This window comes from Bubalus kerabau, chromosome 3, assembly GCF_029407905.1.
Source record: "Bubalus kerabau isolate K-KA32 ecotype Philippines breed swamp buffalo chromosome 3, PCC_UOA_SB_1v2, whole genome shotgun sequence".
Taxonomy (NCBI): domain Eukaryota; kingdom Metazoa; phylum Chordata; class Mammalia; order Artiodactyla; family Bovidae; genus Bubalus; species Bubalus kerabau.
In genome coordinates this window covers 29,916,306-29,935,417 of record NC_073626.1, presented here as the reverse complement: position 1 = coordinate 29,935,417, position 19,112 = coordinate 29,916,306, and the positions used below count along the sequence as shown (strand labels likewise).

At 38.8% G+C, this 19,112-nt stretch overlaps 1 protein-coding gene across 1 annotated transcript; it reads right to left on the bottom strand.

Annotated features, from left to right (window-relative positions):
* Positions 1-2,094: 2,094 nt before the first annotated feature.
* LOC129647581 (cysteine-rich secretory protein 2-like) lies at positions 2,095-17,721 on the bottom strand. Its single transcript, XM_055574660.1, has 7 exons — positions 17,651-17,721; positions 12,979-13,095; positions 12,036-12,123; positions 7,735-7,880; positions 7,239-7,336; positions 4,357-4,445; positions 2,095-2,280 (listed from the first exon to the last, which is right to left on the bottom strand). Exons 1-7 carry the CDS (start codon positions 17,717-17,719, stop codon positions 2,153-2,155), a joined length of 735 nt encoding a protein of 244 aa, XP_055430635.1. The 5' UTR covers positions 17,720-17,721; the 3' UTR covers positions 2,095-2,152.
* Positions 17,722-19,112: the final 1,391 nt, after the last annotated feature.

Sequence of the window (19,112 nt, the reverse complement as noted above, 5' to 3'; positions counted from 1 at the left end):
TGCAGTCCATGGGGTCGCAGAGTTGGACAAGACTGAGTGACTGAACTGATCATCCAAAATTAGCATACCAAAATATGCTTTGTATCCCTAGTGGCTCTAGGGACCATTTTGTTCTTTTCCAGTTTCAGAAATCAACCATTCAGATTTCAGAAGGGGAGGAATTCCTTCTGCTTCTATCACTGATATTTCTCTTGCATTTCTGTCTCTATATGTGAAAAACTACAAATTCACACCAATACCTCAATTCCAGTACAACACAGGATTTGATCCGTTTTTTTATTTCTATATGTGTAAATCCTTTCTCCAGCAGTGAGAAACCTGACTTCCATTCTTTGTAATTATTTGTGTTTGTAGGGTACAATGTGGGCTTCCCTGGTAGCTCAGCTGGTAAAGAATCCGCTTGCAAATCAGGAGACTCTGGTTTGCTTCCTGGATTGGGAAGTTCCCTTGGAAAAGGCATAGGCTACCCACTCCAATATTCTTGGGCTTCTCTGGGGGCTCAGATGGTAAGGAATCTGCCTGCAACGCGGGTGACCTGGGTTCGATCCCTGGGTTGGGAGGATCTCCTGGAAGAGGGCACGGCAGCCCATTCCAGTATTCTTGTCTGGAGAATCCCCATGGACAGAGGAGCCTGGCGGGCTACAGTCCATACAGAGGGTCACAAAAAGTTGGACACGACTGAGTGACTAAGCACAGCACAGGGTACACAGTACTTTCAGAACTACTAATCCACGGGTCTATGTTAAAAGCAAAATTTTATTCACTAGAATATTTGTTTGTATAAATATATAGAAGACATATAGTCCATATATAGCATTCAAACATTAGTTGAATTGATTCTTTTTCACACTTTATGGTGATTATTTTATAATCAATATAGTTTATTCTTATTTCTATTACATTTTGGATTTTCTCTCCATGCTGTTGATTATATTTTATGTTAAAGAGTGTGTGAAATATTAACAAAAATCACAAAATAAAGCTATGCAAATGAAGAAGTCACTCCCCCCACACATTTATTCCTATCATTTTGACACTCCCCATCCCTCCCTTCTGTGCCCACTTACTCTATGTAACCAATCTCTTTCGTTTCTGTACACTTTTCATATGTGGCATGTACATTTTTCTGTAAATATGAAGGTATTGGGTTGGCCAAAAACTTCATTATGTAGTACAGAAAAACCCGAACAAACATTTTGCCCAACGAATACATGTGTATTTTTGTATTGACTTTTTTTTACATAAAAAATAGGATACCAAATCAGCTAAGTGAAAATGAAAGTGAAGTTGCTCAGTTGTGTCTGACTCTTTGCAAGCGCATGGACTGTAGCCTACCACGCTCCTCCGTCCATGGGATTTTCCAGGCAAGAGTACTGGAGTGGGGGGCCATTGCCTTCTTCACAGGATCTTCCTGACCCAGGGATCGAACCTGCATCTCCCACATTGTAAGTGGACGCTTTACCATCTGAGCCACCAGGGAAGTCCTACCAAGCCAGTTAGGAGGAGATAAAAAAGTCAAAAAACAAATGAGAATATAACTGATTCATTTTGCTATTATTATTGTTAAAATTTAATTTTATAGGCAACTGTTTTCAGGAATTTTGCTTTGTCTTATCGTTTATCTGGCCTGAGTCTAACTAGGGTTATGTATAAATATTATAAAATATGATTTTATATTTTATTTATTTAAATCACATCCACATGTTTGCTTAGATACGTTCTTTATTCTTAAAGTTGTTTGCTTTTGTTTAAAGAAGAGGTTGGAAAACAAAGGTAGATGTCAAGTTTTGAATTCATTCTAAGGAGTGACAATGTTACAGTCTTCTTTTTTTGGCATGGTGTTTCAGGAAACGTAACTATTTTAATCCAGACTAAATCCTGTGGTTGTACAGCTTTCAAAATCTTCAACTTGATTCATTTAATTAAAGATAACGTGACACGTTTGTATCAGTCCAAAGTTGTCATTGTAGACTATGCTGCTTTTGTAAATTGCTGTATGAAAGAGATCTCTGTAAATATCCAGGAAAAAAAGGTTCATTACTGTTGGGAATCAGATGTCTATCTAACACGTCTACAGTCTCCCTCTTGGTATGTGTCAACTAAATGATGCAGCTTTTCTCCATTTAGTCCCACACAATGCAAATCGGGCATTTCAGTAAATTTTGCCTTCACACAGGCAAGTCGCTTTGCACTTTTCCTTGAGCAATTCGTGTTCACAGCCAGCTGTTTTCTTCAAGGAATCACAGTTACTGAGGAGATCTTCATACTCGCAAGTATTGGCTGTAACAAAACAGACGAGTTAACATCATTATCGTTTTCCTCACTAGCAACAAAGCAATCCACACATTCAAAGTACACACAAGGCAGCGAGACTGGATAAGCGAGTCAGGGTCACATCACCATGAAGGGCCTTTCACTTCCTCAGGGACATGCAAGGTGCCTTAGCTGAGTGCGCTGATCAACCACCACTTCTGCTTTGCTCCCTTAGCAAAGAGTGAGAAATGAAAATACCTGCAGACTCTAATATGGGACATACCAGCCACACAGAGCTATTTAAACTTAAATTATTTATTCTAAATTAGGCAAAATTTAAAATTTGGTTCCTTAATCTTACTAGCCACGGTGTTCAAAGACCACTTGAGACCAGCAGCTACTAGTAAGCTAGTCTGGTAACGAACACTGGCTATTCTACGTCTTGTCTCTTAGCCCTGTCCATTGTTCCTCATTCACTTTGCCAGTAATGCAGTCAAGACATTCAATTTCTTTATTTGGCTTCACTGAGTCTTAGTTGTGGCATGTAGGATCTAATTCCCTGACCAGAGATTGAACCCAGGCCCCCTGCATTGGGAGGTTGGAGTCTTAGCCATTGGGCTACCAGGCAAGTCCCTCAATTTCTTTTCAATTCATGTTTTTCAACAGTTTTCTAACTGAATTCCATCCAATAGTTCCTCACACCATTGCTAGAAAGCTCTTTATAAAACATTATTCTGACCTTGTTACTCTTTTGTTGAAAACCTTTGAATTGTGTACTTATTGCTAATAGGATAAATTCCAAGCTCCTTAGCAAATATAGCATTCAGTAGAGGTAGAGATATTCCACATTTTTTTAAGTTGATATTTTTCCTCCAGTTGATTTATAGTTCTGACATCATTGTTCTATAATTCAGTAAGAAGGAATGTGGACTATAGATGAATTCAACTCTACTGTTGGTAATAATTTTAATAAAAATATCCCAACTATAAAAAGCCAACAGCTGTTTTTGTTTCAGATCATGACAACTTTAGACATAACATTTATAACATTTATTTTATTCCTTCCCTTTCAACAATATGTTTGTGGACTCTATGAACCAATATCAAGTACAGGTTGGATTTTATCATTAAAAATGTGTATACAATCATGATTAAATTATAGGACGGTGATCATTGATTATGTTAATCACCATGCTTCCAATTAATACTATAGAAAAAAAATGCTAAATCATTATGAGGGACTCATTTGCACAAAAAGAAATATTTTGTTTGTGTAGACTGAGCCATAATGTGGTCTCACATCCTTAAATTTATACATTTTGCTCTTTCAAAATACAATCTTTGGTGTAATGGTATTAATGTTGATAAAATAAACTATTTATCAGAAGCATGGATGTATAGCTATTAATGAGCTCTCCATGGTCACAAAAATAAATGAATTCTAGATGTTTCATTTCATCTTACATGTGGTAATGTAGGCATATCTCATTTTATTTCATTTCACTTTATTGTGCTTTGCAGATATTGTGTTTTGTTTTTTAAAAATTGAAGGCTTGTGGTGACCCTGCATCAAGCTAATCTATTAGCATCATTTTTCTGAAAGTACTATTTATGTTAACTTAAGTACATTGGTTTTAGACATAATACTATTTCACACTTAATAGACTACAGGATAGTGTAAAATAGTTTTTATGTGCACTGACAAACCCCCAAATGTGTGTGACTTTCTGTAGAGTTATCTCTTTTTTGTAGTGAGGTATGTCTGTACTCTTTTCATTGCAAAGAATACAAAGGTTATTGAAGTGTGTAAAATATTTACTTACACTCTGTTGAGTAATCATTTTGTCTTTTGCATAAAGACATTATTTAAGTTTGTTAGGAGATTTTTTAACCCATAAAAAGAAAATTAAATACCAATTCTTTTTTTTAATTGAAAAAAAATTTTGGACCACTTTCTGTGGCATGTGGGATCTTAGTTCCTTAACCAAGGAACAAACCCACGTCTCCTGCATTGGAAGCATGGAGTCTTAACCACTAGACCACCAGAGGAGTCCTGAAATATAAATTCCTGACTATAATACAAGTTAATCATTTCAAACTTACTGCACAATCCATTGTCACAGTTACCAGGGCAACTGCCACAAGGTGTTCCTTGTTGGTAAGGGGTATTCTTTTTGCTCACGTTATTACCACTGCAATTTAAAACACACAATGTTAAATATTTTTCACTTTGCTGTTTGGTTGCCAAGAGCAACGTCAATCACTCAAGGTATGATAGGTTATTAAATGTTTTTAGTTATGTTAACAAAACTGAAAAATTACAATTCCCAACATGTAGATAATTTAGATAACATCCAGATTAAGGAGACACTTCACACACATTGACCCATCTCCTTGACTCTAATTCTTCAGGCTGAGCAACTAAGTTGGCATAATTATTTTAATGCTTTCAGAGTACATTTTTGTGGTAACACACTTTTCATCTCCCCTTGTTGTTTAGTAGCTAAGTTTTGTCTGATCCTTTGTGACCCCATGGATGGTAGCTTGCTAGGCTCCTCCGCCCGATTTCCCAGGCAAAAATACTAGAGTGGGTAGCCTTTCCCTTCTCCAGGGAATCTGCCCAACCCAGGGACTTAACCCAGGTCTCCTGCACTGCAGGCAGATTCTTTACCATCTGAGCCACCAGAGAAGTCTCAGTCAAACTGGTAAGGCTGCTCACCTCAATGAGCTGACTAGGGGTAAATATATCCCTTACAGAGACAGAGGAAGGTCCTGGTGGTAGGGGGTTACAGTAGGAAAAAGAATACTCAATGTTACAATATAATTTTATATTTAAAAGAGGATAAATACCATAATTTCTCTACTATGAACTAGGGACAACAAAGCTCCCATATATATATCACATTAAATATACATATATTTCATCTCTAGATGATGTTCTGATACTTAAGTGATTTATGATGTGTATGTCTGTGGGCCTGAAAAGCTAGGGGAGGCTTGTGAGTTTCCAGAGGTGATATGTGAGAGATTTTTATATTTACTAAAAAACAAACATTAGTTTTAACAGTTTTGATAAACACCAATATGCTGGGTATAATCAATTAAAGTGACTAACTTGTAATTCACTGATGATCATTATCCTATTGACTGTTTATGTAATTCATTGGAACATACACGGGAATCCAAATCTCAGCAGTGTCAAGGGAGTCAAGGGCCCAAGGCAATGTATCTGCAGCTCAGTCTCCCTGCACAGAACACAGCAGTATGTGCGGTGGCCGCCCTTGGAGAAACGATGACATGGATACAAAAGTGTTCCAGAGGTTCTCTCACACCTGCTTTTCCTCATTATTCATGCCAACTCTCACTTCAAATGCCTGGCTCCAAATGCCTCGTCTCTCACAGCCAGGCAGTGAGTTTGGATACATTCTCCATCTTTCCCCCCATTTCTGTGTGGTCCTTCTATGTACGGTAGCTAGTCAATCAGCAAGCACGTCTTCTTCAGGAGGACCTGCTCTGTATGTAGGTGCAGATTCATTGTCTCCAGGGGAGGAGATCAGTTCAGTATCTTCTTAGGCCTCAATGGTCCTTCTCCAAATGACCTACCAATTCTTTCTATTAATACTTAAGTCCAATAGGTGTTTGCAGGAAAATGACTTTGGAGGCCACACTCCTCAAACAGGAAGTTCATGTGCCTGGTCACCTATGGTGGTTTAGTCACTAAGTCGTGTCTGACTCTTGTGAACCCCCATGGACTGTAGCCTCGCAGACTCCTCTGTCCATGGGATTTTCCAGGCAATAATACTGGAGTGGGTTGCCATTTCCTTCTCCAGGGGATCTTCTCGACCCAGGGATTGAACCCAGGTATCCTGCATTGTAGGTGGTCTACTGCATTGCAGGCAGATTCTTTACCAACTGAGCCACCTATAGTATCAAGTAAACCCTGTAGGAGGCTTGGTTTTGGGGACCCCCTGCCTGTAGTAGTAAAGAATTCCAAGTTTTAAAAGAAATCAAGACTAACAGATATCTTAAGGTTAGGTCTTCAATGTATTTGCAGGCTTTGTTCTGGATAACTTCAAACATTTTGCTTACTGAAAAGCATGTTTCTTGCTATAAATAAAGACATTAAGGATTGTTCATTATGGAGTTTTTTGTGAAAACTTCTGAGAAACAAAAGCTTAGGCTGTTACCTTTTTTGGGACTCTGAAATGTATTAAAGATCGCATTGAAACATGTATAATATCATGTATGAAACGAGTTGCCAGTCCAGGTTCGATGCACGATACTGGATGCTTGGGGCTAGTGCACTGGGACGACCCAGAGGGATGGTATGGGGAGGGAGGAGGGAGGAGGGTTCAGGATGGGGAACACATGTATACCTGTGGCGGATTCATTTTGATATTTGGCAAAACTAATACAATTTTGTAAAGTCTAAAAATAAAATAAAATTTAAATTAAGGATAAAAAAAAAGAAAAAAAAACCCAAAAAAAAACCCTTTGAGACCCCAAAGAATGAATAATTTCTAATGATAATAACGTGCATGGTTTTTAAGATAGGTAGGAGTTGGAACATTTTAGCAGAAAGGGCTGAAATCACAATTTACTATCCTTTATTTTCTACCCCACTACTACCTCTTGCTTAGCCAACAAGCTTCCACCTTTCTAAGATGTGAAATTAGCAAGAATTAATGACACCAAATCTAGAGAAATGTATATAACACGTGCTCAAGGGAATAACCTTGAGCTCTAGGGAAAGGGAATTGAGAGAAAAGACATCAACTCATAACTGAGAAAAGTGTTTCAGAACCTGAGAACTCGATCTCTTCTCTAGTAAGCTGAATGTATCCCATTTTAAAAAGCATTTCCAAAAATTTATCCCTTTCCTTTATTGAAATAGGCTTTTTATTTTGATTGGTTAAATATAAGACTATTTTAAAATATTAAATTGCCAATGAATTATTGGTATAAAGTTTAAAGTGTATACTTACGCAGGACAGTATTGGCAAACGTAATAGTATTTTAGACTCTCTTGATTGGGACAGTAGGCAATTCCACATCCAACACGGAAAGATGAATACCAGACAAGCTACAGATGCATAAGGGAATACATGAGAGTACATTAAAGAAGAGGGGTAAATATTAAAATGCAAATAACACCAAATGTAAAACAGCAACTCGTTCTTAGCCATATGCCTTATGGAAATATTTAAACTACTGAAACAAAGTCACAAACTTTACAAATATTACATTCCATGTACATTCACTACCTTATCCATTTCTAATGCTGGAAAAGTACAGAATGTACTTCCCTGCTAAGAATTTTGCAGAGCATGGTAAAAATGGTTTGAAATGAACTACCAGCCAGATGCCAGGATTCTATTATACTCAAGCTCTTCTAAACTGAACATTGGAGTTGGTCATCATTTGGAGAAGCTTTCACTGTTAGAGCATCTGTAGCTGAAGTTTTTCATTTGTTCTGCTTACCTGAGTATAATGTCCAACAATTGCACCGGTGCTCTTTGGTCCTGAACCATAGATAAAATCGTGGTGCTCATTAAACCAGCTTTGGATTGCATCTGACCAGGCCGTAGGGTCACTTGACATGTACAGATTCTCACCACATTTTGTACCTAAGGAGGAACAGATCATCATGAAGACAACAACAAGCATGCCAAGGCAAGAGAAGTCAACATATGAACACAAGAATGTTACCCTTCAGACTCTGCCTATATGTTCTAACTTGAATACATTAAAAAAGGGCTTCCATTCCTAATCAGTTATAAAGGTAAAGAGAAGACAGATCTACCTAGTCCACTGAGCCTGGTCACAGCGTGCAACCTTTGAATAGGTCAAGAAGACTTTATTTTGACAAGGACCGACTGTATACACAGGGAACGATACTCAATATCTTGTAATAACTTAGAAGAGAATGTAGAAAAAAGAATACATATATTTATATATATGTATATTTGAATCACCTTACTGTACATCTGAAACTAACACACATTGTAAATCAACTTTATTTCAATAAAAATTAAAATGAAACAAATCCTCCTCCTTCTGGACTGTCAAAGGTGCCTTCTTTTTCATGCTAAATCCTTTATATGTATAATGTGTGTACCTTTGGCTTTGTATTATAAGCTTGAGTAAGGCAGCAAACAACTTCTATTATTTCTTTTCTCTTACTCACCCTCAGTAGTGATTTTTCACATATAAGAGCTAGAATAAAGATTTATGATTATGATTTGTGTAAACTTTGGGGAAAAAAAGTTTATAGGCAGTCTTTTTTTTTTTTTTTTTTTTTTTTTTGTGCCACAGGGCATGTGGGAATTTAGTTCTCCAAACAGGGATTGAACCCAAGCCCCCTACACTGGAAGCTCTGAGTGTTAACCACCAGGGAAGTTCCCAACAATAGACTTTAAGACCTCTAATCAAGAGGCAACTGACATCAGGAGGAAGACAACTTTCAAAACTTGTTGATCTTTCCTTAATCAATAAATCATAATGTCTCAAAGCCAGACCCTCCTCAGGGAGTTAGGCAGGAAGGACTTTGCAGAAGGTGACATCGGCAGAATGTTGGGACAGGAAGCTTTGGCCTCTCCTACCCTCAACAGACACACTGACTCAGCAACAATTCATGAACTGATTGCCCTCGTGAGAAATCAAGAAACAAATTTTAAGACTTCATCCTCTGAAGGATATACAACCAGACTCCCTGAAGTCTGTAGGGAAATTGGAAAACCCCTTTGCAAGAGTCCCTACCCTCAGCACAGTGCCATATGGTCAGAAGAGACTCCCTACCTTCCAGCTTCTCCCAGAGGAGGGAAGAGGTTGGTTCATGTGTACCGCAACCCAAATTTTCCAAGGGGACTCCCCACAGGGCTGGCTTCTGTCTTGCTAGAGTTGGAGCTCTAACAGTTGGGAAAAAAAGGAGATGGTGATGGGGCTGATAGATCCCATAACTCCTCCTGGGTCAGCACCAGAGCAAACAGATGAAAAATCTTAGCTCTGAGCTCTACTCTGAGAGGTAGAGTTGAGCAATGTGTACAGTGCTCCAATTTCTCTGGGGTTACTGAAAGAACTGGCACCTTCCTCACCAGTCCTAGAGCACTGTCTTGCTCCCTGGGGGAGAACAGAGTTGGCAATTTGGATTGAGAGGTATATCATAGCCCTTTTCTACAGCTCAGCACAGGGTAAGCAGAAAAAGACCTCAACTGCCTGCTTCTCCCCAGGGAGGGAAGAAGTTGGTTTGGTTATCAGATGCCACACATTTTCCAGAGGCTGCCTGAGCAACTGCCTCTGGACTTGCCTGATTTGGAATGCTGACAAGACCTAGCATAAATTCACGGTCTGGGGCTAGTAAGAACAGAGACAGAAATTTGGGCTGGCGGTTGCCATAACTTCCCTTCCTGGTTCAGCACAGAGTGAGCAAACAAAATACCCTAGTGGCTAGCCTTTCCCCAGGGAGAGAGAGAATTGGATGGAATGTCCAGAAATCCATTTTCTTTTTTTTTTTTTTTCCTGGGAGCTTCCTGAGGAAATGATTGAGAATCTTTTCTGACTACAATGGACTTGAAGAGGCATTTTTCCAAAGATAATGTACAAATGGCCAACAGGTATATGCAAAGGGACTCAAAAGTCAGTAATCATCAGGAAAGTGCAGATCAAAACCACAGTGAAATATATAACCTTACCCCTGTCAAGATGTTATAAAAAAAAAAAAGACAGCACGTGATAGCAAGGATGTGGAGAAATTGGAATCCTTGTATATTCTGTTGGTGAGAATGCAAAATGGAACAGCTGCTGTGAGAAACAGTACGGAGCTTCCTCAAAAAACTAAAAGTAGAACTATCAAATGATCCAGCAGTCCTGAGTTTGAGTATTTATCCACAAGAACTGAAATCAGGATCTCGAGGAGATATTTGCACTATTACGTTCATCGCAGCACTCTTCATGACAGCCAAGATGTGGGAACAACCCAGGGGTCCACCAACACATGAATGGATAAACAAAACGTGGTCTATACATACAATGGAATATCATTCATCCTTAGAAAAGAAGGAAATTCTGCAACATGCAACAGCATGGATGAGCCCTGAGAACATTATGCTAAGTGAAACCACCTAGTCACGGAAAGACAACTAGGGCCTGATTCCATCCTTGTGAAGTAGCTCATAGAATCTAAAAGTGGCATGGTGGTTACATTCATAGAATCTAAAAATGGCATGGTGGTTACATTCATAGAATCTAAAAATGGCATGGTGGTTACATTCATAGAATCTAAAAGAGGCATGGTGGTTGCTGGGCTTGGGGGAAGGGAGAATGGGGAGTTACTAAACAATGGGCATAAACTTCCAGGGAAGCTAGATGAATAAGTTCTAGATATCTGATGGACAACAAGGCATCTGTAGTTAAGCATACCATATTACATATTTAAACATTTCTTAAGAGGGTAGATCACATGTTGAGTCTTTACTATCATAATATCTTTTTTAAAAATTGAAAAAAATGTGTTCTTACCACAAAAAAGAATTTGACAAAGAAATAACTGCTTTGTAGTCCAGAAAATTTTCCCTACCTTTTTTAGCCCTCATTTAATATTTACATTTTGGTGACTTGAAATACAATGTCTGTGTGCTGTTTAAAGAGAGTATAAAATGTTTGTGAATATCTCCTTTAATAGGGAAAGACAGAAACTAAGAATCTAACAGTAGACTTGGATTTTTAAGGCCATTTGTTCCAATACTCTACTGAATGCAGTCACTTCTTGTAATTTCATCATAATTCTTGCATCCAACAATATAAACAATAATAATTCTGCTGAAATAACAGGTAAGCTATTCACTGCTTTTAAACTGGGCTTGTCTATGTACATATCATGCTTGATAATGTAAAATATTTTATGTAACATTTATGCATTCAAGTTTTGTTCTTCCATGGTTTTTATGATCCTTGATATGTCTTATAATTTATTTGTGTCTATTATTCTACACATTATAGGCACATAGTCTATATGAAATATTTGACAGTTTGTTATCAGAAATTTATAAAATGAATCAACACACCCAAAATATCGATCCTGATTTTAAAAAGCTTATATATTTTTAGTGCAAAATTTAGGAACAATTCAACATATTTTAATACATTTTGGGAATGCAAAATAAATGGATTTAAAAACACCAAACAGCTAAACAAAAAAGGCAAAGGGTGAGAAATTAGGAAGCCTGGTTAATTTTCCAATGTATGGCACTCTTTCCTGTTATGTTTTTGCATAATACATTCCTTCACATCCTTAGTTTTTAGTCTTGAAAATTGGAAAAGTGATTATGCATGGCCTCTTTACCATGAGCTGGTCAAGAGGAACAAATGAGATGCTGCTTAAGAAATAAGTCTGCATAATGGAAACAATCAACATACACAATATAGTACTTTTCTGTGTACTAGTAGCGACTTCATGTTCACTTTTCACTTTCATGCACTGGAGAAGGAAATGGCAAGCCACTCCAGTGTTCTTGCCTGGAGAATCCCAGGGACGGGGGAGCCTGGTGGGCTGCGGTCTCTGGGGTCGCACAGAGTTGGACACGACTGAAGCGACTTGCAGCAGCAGCAGCAGCACGTATCTAGTACTAGTATGTATCTCTCTACATACAGACACTTTATTTTAAAAATACAGCCATATATTTATTTGCAAAGTCTTCTTAGTACAATGCCCCAGACTGGTCTATCTTATTTGTCCAGTATTTTATTTGCTCATTTATTCAGAAAACATTTATTGATTTACGTACTGGTCTTTCGTTCATTTGGATTGCTGTGTTCTAAAGTGCACTTGTTTGCCCACTTCTGGGCATTTGCTGTCACTTCTCTGCTCCATTCCTAAACGTCCCAAGAAAAACAAAATACACAAAGATTCAACTCAACACTTTAAAATCTGATTGGTAGGCTGATTTTGCACTAAAACTTCTGTAGATATGCTAGGTTGGCCAAAAAGTTATATTATTACCTAATTATAATATAAGTTATAATATTACCTAATTGTCATTGGTATTAAAATATCTTTTTATTTGCATTTGTGTGTCTTTATCTGCCCCAGTGCAAAGACAAGTCCCCAGGTGATATATTTAATGAAAGAAACACCTAAGATAATACAATATTATCTGACTATGATAGCATAGCAACCACACCTAAGATCTTTTAGTAATGGTGCTACTCTTAATACTAATTAACATGTGAGGGAGTATAACTACATTTAAACAGTAATAAGCAGACACAGGTTATTGCCAATTCCATTTGTAGCCCACTGTGTCCATATGGGAGGTGATAGTTTTTATGGACTATTTCCTGGAAAATGGGCTGTTATAATATTCAATCAATGCCTAAAAGGCATTGATCCTGAAAGATAGATTTATTCATTTTCGACTGAGGAAGATAGTGAACAAAAAGAAATGTAATGACTTCACATTTGATGTCTGAAGATTTGGCTTCTCGGTCTGCCTTCCCGATTTTATTGCCTTATAACTTTGACAAGCTATTCAACCATTATAAAGGGAAACTCATTTCTGCCCTGCCCATGACACTGCTAAATGAAATTAAAAAACAGAGACAAAAAAAAAAAAAAAAAACAGAGACAGAAATTTGTAAGCCACAAAATTTTTAAGATAGGCCAGTTACCAGCTGCTTACTCGTACCAACTCTGGCTCACTCTACTTTCTTTGTATTCCTGCTTCTTACCATCTTTAGCATGTTACTGGCAGGTGGAGAGACTGATTTCCTTAGTTCATTGTGTTTATTTACAATTTCTCTTTGGACTTGAGTTTGAGTGGTTATCAAAGCAGTAAAGGATGGATCCTAAAGGAAAATAAAAGTAAGGTTATTTTTTAAAACATTTTTAAAAAATTGCATTTAAGAGGCAATAAGTTAATTTAAGGAACCAGGGATTACTTTACAAAATGTTCCATTCAGGACACTGTGAATTGGTAAGCACTGTCAATGAACTGAGCCAAAGTAACGACAAATAGGAAAGAGATAGTTTGAAGCTTTGAGAATGGGGATGTTAATTCATGGCATGACAAATTAAAAACTCTTCTGAGGCCACAAATGCCAATTTCGAGTTTCAGGGGAACTCTCAATGTGATTTTTCTCAATATATGAGTGATAATGCTTCATAATATTTTATAATTTGCCTACAAAGGCATACAACAGGAACATTAAGACAGATTTATCTACATGCTGCAGCAGGGGGATAAGAGCGAGATTCAAGAATCACCCTGGACTTTAAGGTTAAGTTTGATCTGACATGGTATCGGTTCTTAGAGAAGGAATGTCTTTCATTTTAGTTCAGTCGCTCAGTCGTGTCTGACTCTTTGCGACGCCATGAATTGCAGCATGCCAGGCCTCCCTGTCCATCACCAACTTCCGAAGTTCACCCAGACTCATGTCCATCGAGTCGGTGATGCCATCCAGCCATCTCATCCTCTGTCGTCCCCTTCTCCTCCTGACCCCAATCCCTCCCAGCATCAGAGTCTTTTCCAATGAGTCAACTCTTCGCATGAGGTGGCCAAAGTATTGGAGTTTCAGCTTCAACATCAGTCCTTCCAAAGAATACCCAGAACTGATCTCCTTTAGAATGGACTGGTTGGATCTCCTTGCAGTCCAAAGGACTCTCTAGAGTCCTCTCCAACACCACAGTTCAAAAGGATCAATTCTTTGGTGCTCAGCTTTCTTCACAGTCCAGCTCTCACATCCATACATGACTACTAGAAAAACAATAGCCTTGACTAGACAGACCTTTGTTGGCTGAGTAATATATCTGCTTTTCAGTATGCTATCTAGTTTGGTCATAACTTTCCTTCCAAGTAGTAATCGTCTTTTAATTTCATGGCTGCAGTCACCATTTGCAGTGATTTTGGAGCCCCCCCCAAATAAAGTCAACCACTGTTTCCACTGTTTCCCCATCTATTTGCCATGAAGTGATGGGACCAGATGCCATGATCTTAGTTTTCTGAATGTTGAGCTTTAAGCCAACTTTTTCACTTTCATCAAGAGGCTCTTTGCTCCTCTTCACTTTCTTCCATAATGGTGGTGTCATCTGCATAGCTGAGATTATTGAGATTTCTCCCAGAAATCTTGATTCCAGCTTGTGCTTTTTCCAGCCCAGCGTTTCTCATGATGTACTCTGCATATAAGTTAAATAAGCAGAGTGACAATTTACAGCCTTGACGTACTCCTTTTCCTATTTGGAACCAGTCTGTTGTTCAATGTCCAGCTCTAACTGTTGCTTCCTGACCTGCATATAGGTTTCTCAAGAGGCAGGTCAGGTGGTCTGGTATTCCCATCTCTTTCAGAATTTTCCACAGTTTATTGTGATCCACACAGTCAAAGGCTTTGGCATAGTCAATAAAGTCAATAAATGTCTTTAGATTAAGAATGTTTAGGGTCAGCCAAAGTGCATTCAATATTCTAGTAAAATGATTCTGTTATAGGTAGATTTTATGGAATCACTCAAAAGACCCCATTAAAAAAAATCTCCAAGGCCATTAGAAGGAAGCAAAGCCATCCAATCAGTGTACCATCCCTGGCTTTGTTCCTTTTAGTAACAGAAATATAATTGATAAGGTATTAAACCAGGTGCAGATATTCTTGGTGTATCATTGTGTGTGTGTGTGTGCTGGGGGAGGGTTGAGCCCTAATTCTGGAGATGGAATAGGGTGTGTGAATTGTTCCCACAAGGTCTAACAATTGGATAGCCCAAATTTACAAAAAAAGGCTGATATTACATGAGCATGGGTAAAATTTTGAAGTATAAGTCTGAACAGATGGGGTACTTTGTTGATTTTCCCTTGACACCTTGGGGTAAGTTCTCTGCTCCTCTAGTATTGAGTCCCATCAGTTCACTTCAGTCACTCAATTATGTCCGACTCTTTGAGACCCCATGGACTGCAGCACACCAGGCCTCCCTGTTCATCACCAACTCCCGGAGTTTACTCAAACTCATGTTCATTGAATCATTGATGCCATTCAACCATCTCATCCTCTGTTGTCCCCTTCTCCTGCCTTCAGTCTTTCCCAGCACCAGGGCCTTTTCCAATGAGTCAGTTATTCGCATCAGGTGGCCAAAGTATTGGAGCTTCAGTTTCAGCATCAGTCCTTCCAATGAACACCCAGGACTGATCTCCTTTAGGATGGACTGGTTGGATCTCTTTGCTGTCCAAGGGACTCTCAAGAGTCTTCTCTAACACCACAGTTAAAAAACATTAATTCTTTGGTGCTCAGCTTTCTTTATAGTCCAACTCTCACATCCATATGCATGACTACTGGAAAAACCATAGCTTTGACTAGGCGGACCTTTGTTGGCAAAGTAATGTCACTGCTTTTTAGTATGCTGTCTAGGTTGGTCATAACTTTTCTTCCAAGGAGCAAGCGTCTTTTAATTTCATGGCTGCAGTCACCATCTGCAGTGATTTTGGAACCACTCCCCCCTCCTACAAAAAAAAAAAAAGTCTGTCACTATTTCCATTGTTTCCCACCTATTTGCCATGAAGTGATGGGACCAGATGGCATAATCTTAGTTTTTTCAATGTTGAGTTTTAAGCCAACTTTTCACTCTCCTCTTTCACTTTCATCAAGAGGCTCTTTAGTACTTCTTTACTTTTTGCCGTAAGGGTGGTGTCATCTGCGTATCTGAGGTTATTGATATTTCTCCTGGCAATCTTGATTCCAGCTTGTGCTTCATCCAGCCCAGCATTTTGCATGATGTACTCCGCATATAAGCTAAATAAGCAGGGTGACAATACACAGTCTTGACATACTCCTTCCCCAATTTGGAACCAGTCTGTTGTTCCATGTCTGATTCTAACTGTTGCTTGTTGACCTGTATACAGATTTCTCAGGAGGCAGGTGAGGTGGTCTGGTATTCCCATATCTTGAAGAATTTTCCACAGTTTGTTGTGATCCACACAGTCTAAGGCTTTGACGTAGTCAACAAAGCAGAAGTAGATGTTTTTCTGAAACTTGCTTGCTTTTTTCGATGATCCAACGGATGTTGGCAATTTGACCTCTGGTTCCTCTGCCTTTTCTAAATCCAGATTGAACATCTGGAAGTTCTTGGTTCATATACTGTTGAAGCCTCGCTTGGAGAATTTTGAGCATTACTTTGCTAGCATGTGAGATGAAAGTTACGACCAACCTAGACAGCATATTAAAAAGCAGAGACTCATGCTTTTAATCACTGACTCAATGGACATGAGTTTGGGTAGGCTCTGGGAGTTGGTGTTGGACAGGGAGGCCTGGTGTGCCTCCCAGTTCATGGGGTCGCAAAGAGTTGGACATGACTGAGTGACTGAACTGAACTGAACTGAGTGCAATTGTGTAGTAGTTTGAACATTCTTTGGCACTGCTGCTGCTGCTAAGTCGCTTCAGTCGTGTCCGACTCTGTGCGACCCCATAGATGGCAGCCCACCAGGCTCCTCCGTCCCTGGGATTCTCCAGGCAAGAACACTGGAGTGGGTTGCCATTTCCTTCTCCAATGCATGAAAGGAAAAGTGAAAGTTGCTCAGTCGTGTCCAACCCTCAGCAACCCCATGGACTGCAGCCTACCAGGCTCCTCCATCCATGGGATTTTCCAGGCAAGAGTACTGGAGTGGGGTGCCATTGCCTTCTCACTGAGCCCCCTCAAAGCTCTGCAAATACTGTGAACATGGGTCTGACTACATATTATCACCATCACCCCATGTGTCCATTTCTCCTGTCTGCTTATTATGTTCTGAAGTACAGGGGCCAATACTGAATGAAAAATGAATCCAATGACACGTGTCTTTGTTAGAGACACAGAGAGGAGAAGATGATGTGAAGATGGAGGCAGAGATTGCAGGGATGCAGCCATAAGCCAAGGACACCAAGGACTGGTAGGAACCACCAGAAGCTAGGAGGGAGACACTGAACAGACTTCCTCTTTGATCCTCCAGAGGGAGCATAGCCTTGCTGATACCTGGATTTCACACTTCTGGCCTTCAGAACTGTGAGAGAATAAATTTCTATTTGCAAAGCCATCAAAATTGTGTGAATTTCTTTGCAACAACCTTAAAGACCTACTACATTAATTTTCGAGATCATTTCATCATGTACCTAATATAAAAATACTGAAATATTTTTCTTTTTTTTTTTTAAATACGAAATCTTTGATATTTGGTCTGTATTTTATCTTGTTACAGAAAAGTCACATTTCAAGTCTTCACAACAGCCTTGTGTGACTGATAGCATCCTTAAACTTTCATCTAGATAATTAAGTTCTTTGAGCTATGAGTGGGTACTCTGTGATGTACCAGACACTCACTTTTCCCACTCTCCACTTTTCACTTTTTCCTATCCCAAAGAGTTCTGGAAAGATTTTTGATTTTAACCTTACCTTTCCTTCAGTGGGGAAAGATGGAAGCAGCACAGCGGTCAGAAACAGCACCACTGGGAGTAAAGCCATTGCTAGGAAGTAAGTCAAAGAGAACACAGATCTGCATCAAAACATGTAGCACAGGGACCTCTGACTAAGACGGAAGAACGAATGTAATGACATTGGTTATTTCAACTGAGCTGTGATTCCCAAGTTCATAAGTAATATAACATGAGAGAACTACCATACAGAGCCAGAGGAATCAGTGGAACCACCCTGTCTCTGATAGAAACAATAAACTAAAGAACTTGACAGTTGCCTTTGAATTATACCTGTAAAGGCAAGGGACATACTATCTTTTTTTCTGCCCGGTTCTATTGCTCCTGAACTCATCAGAAAGAAAATATGGAAAAAAAAAAACAGATTTCTTCACAGATAATTATGATCCTGCATTGATTATTGAAGGCAGGAGGAGAAGGGGATGACAGAGGATAAGATGGTTGGATGGCATAACTGATTCAATGGATGAGCAAGCTTCAGGAGATGGTGAAGGACAGAAAAGCCTGGTGTGCTACAGTTCACACGGTTGCAAGGAGTCAGACACAACTGAGCAACAGAATAATAGCAACAATGGATTATCAGTTCAATTGTGGGGAAAGCTTATTTTCAGTGTATACCATCTTTTAGTTTCCTCTTTTCTATGAAAACTAGTTATTTGTCCTTTTATTTACAAACAGCTCTAATCAAGATTTCAGGGTTGTGACTACACAGAAATAAATGTACAAATACTTTATTAGCAGTTATTTCTCCAACGGAGGCATTAGAAGTGATGTTTATTTTTTTCCTTACATTTGTCTATATTTTCAAATTTCCCAGTATAAAAAAAATGCAAATAGAACAAATGTACTGAAAGTCCAGGCTGTTCAAATCTGCTGAATCCAGGATTAGGTAGATTCATGTTGATGTATGGCAAAACAAATACAATATTATAAAGTAATTAGCCTCCAATTAAAATAAATAAATTTATATTAAAAAAGTATCTTTTATTAACTTTTAAAACCACATTTAGTACTGGATTGCCCAGGGGTCAGAAAACTACATTTTATCACCATCATCTCATCATGCGTCCATTTCTTCCTCAATGTGTCAAAAAATCCTTGGTCCTTTGGATGAAGCAACAAGAACTAAGTTTAGGAAGAACTCATATTCCCTCTCCACTATTAGTCATATAAACTGATCACTTTGTAAATTAAGGAATGATACCTTGATTAGCTCTCTTCCTATGAAATTAGTACTCCTAAATTCTTGGAGGGAAAGAAAATTCTAAATTATTTATCTGCAGTACTTGTCATTCAGTCATGACCGACTCTTTGCGACCCCATGAACTATATGGTCCATGGAGTTCTCCAGGCCTGAATACTGGAGTGGGTAGCCTATTCCTTCTCCAGGGGATCTTCCCGACCCAGGAATTGAACTGGGGTCT

Coding starts and splice junctions, on each gene's coding strand:
- LOC129647581 (XM_055574660.1), bottom strand. CDS start 17,719: ATGGCTTTACTCCCAGTGGTGCTGTTTCTGACCGCTGTGCTGCTTCCA. Junction 12,124..12,978: donor CCAGTAACATGCTAAAGATG/GTAAGAAGCAGG, acceptor TGGGACGTTTAG/GAATGGAGCAGAGAAGTGAC. Junction 4,446..7,238: donor GTTTGCCAATACTGTCCTGC/GTAAGTATACAC, acceptor TTTAAATTGCAG/TGGTAATAACGTGAGCAAAA.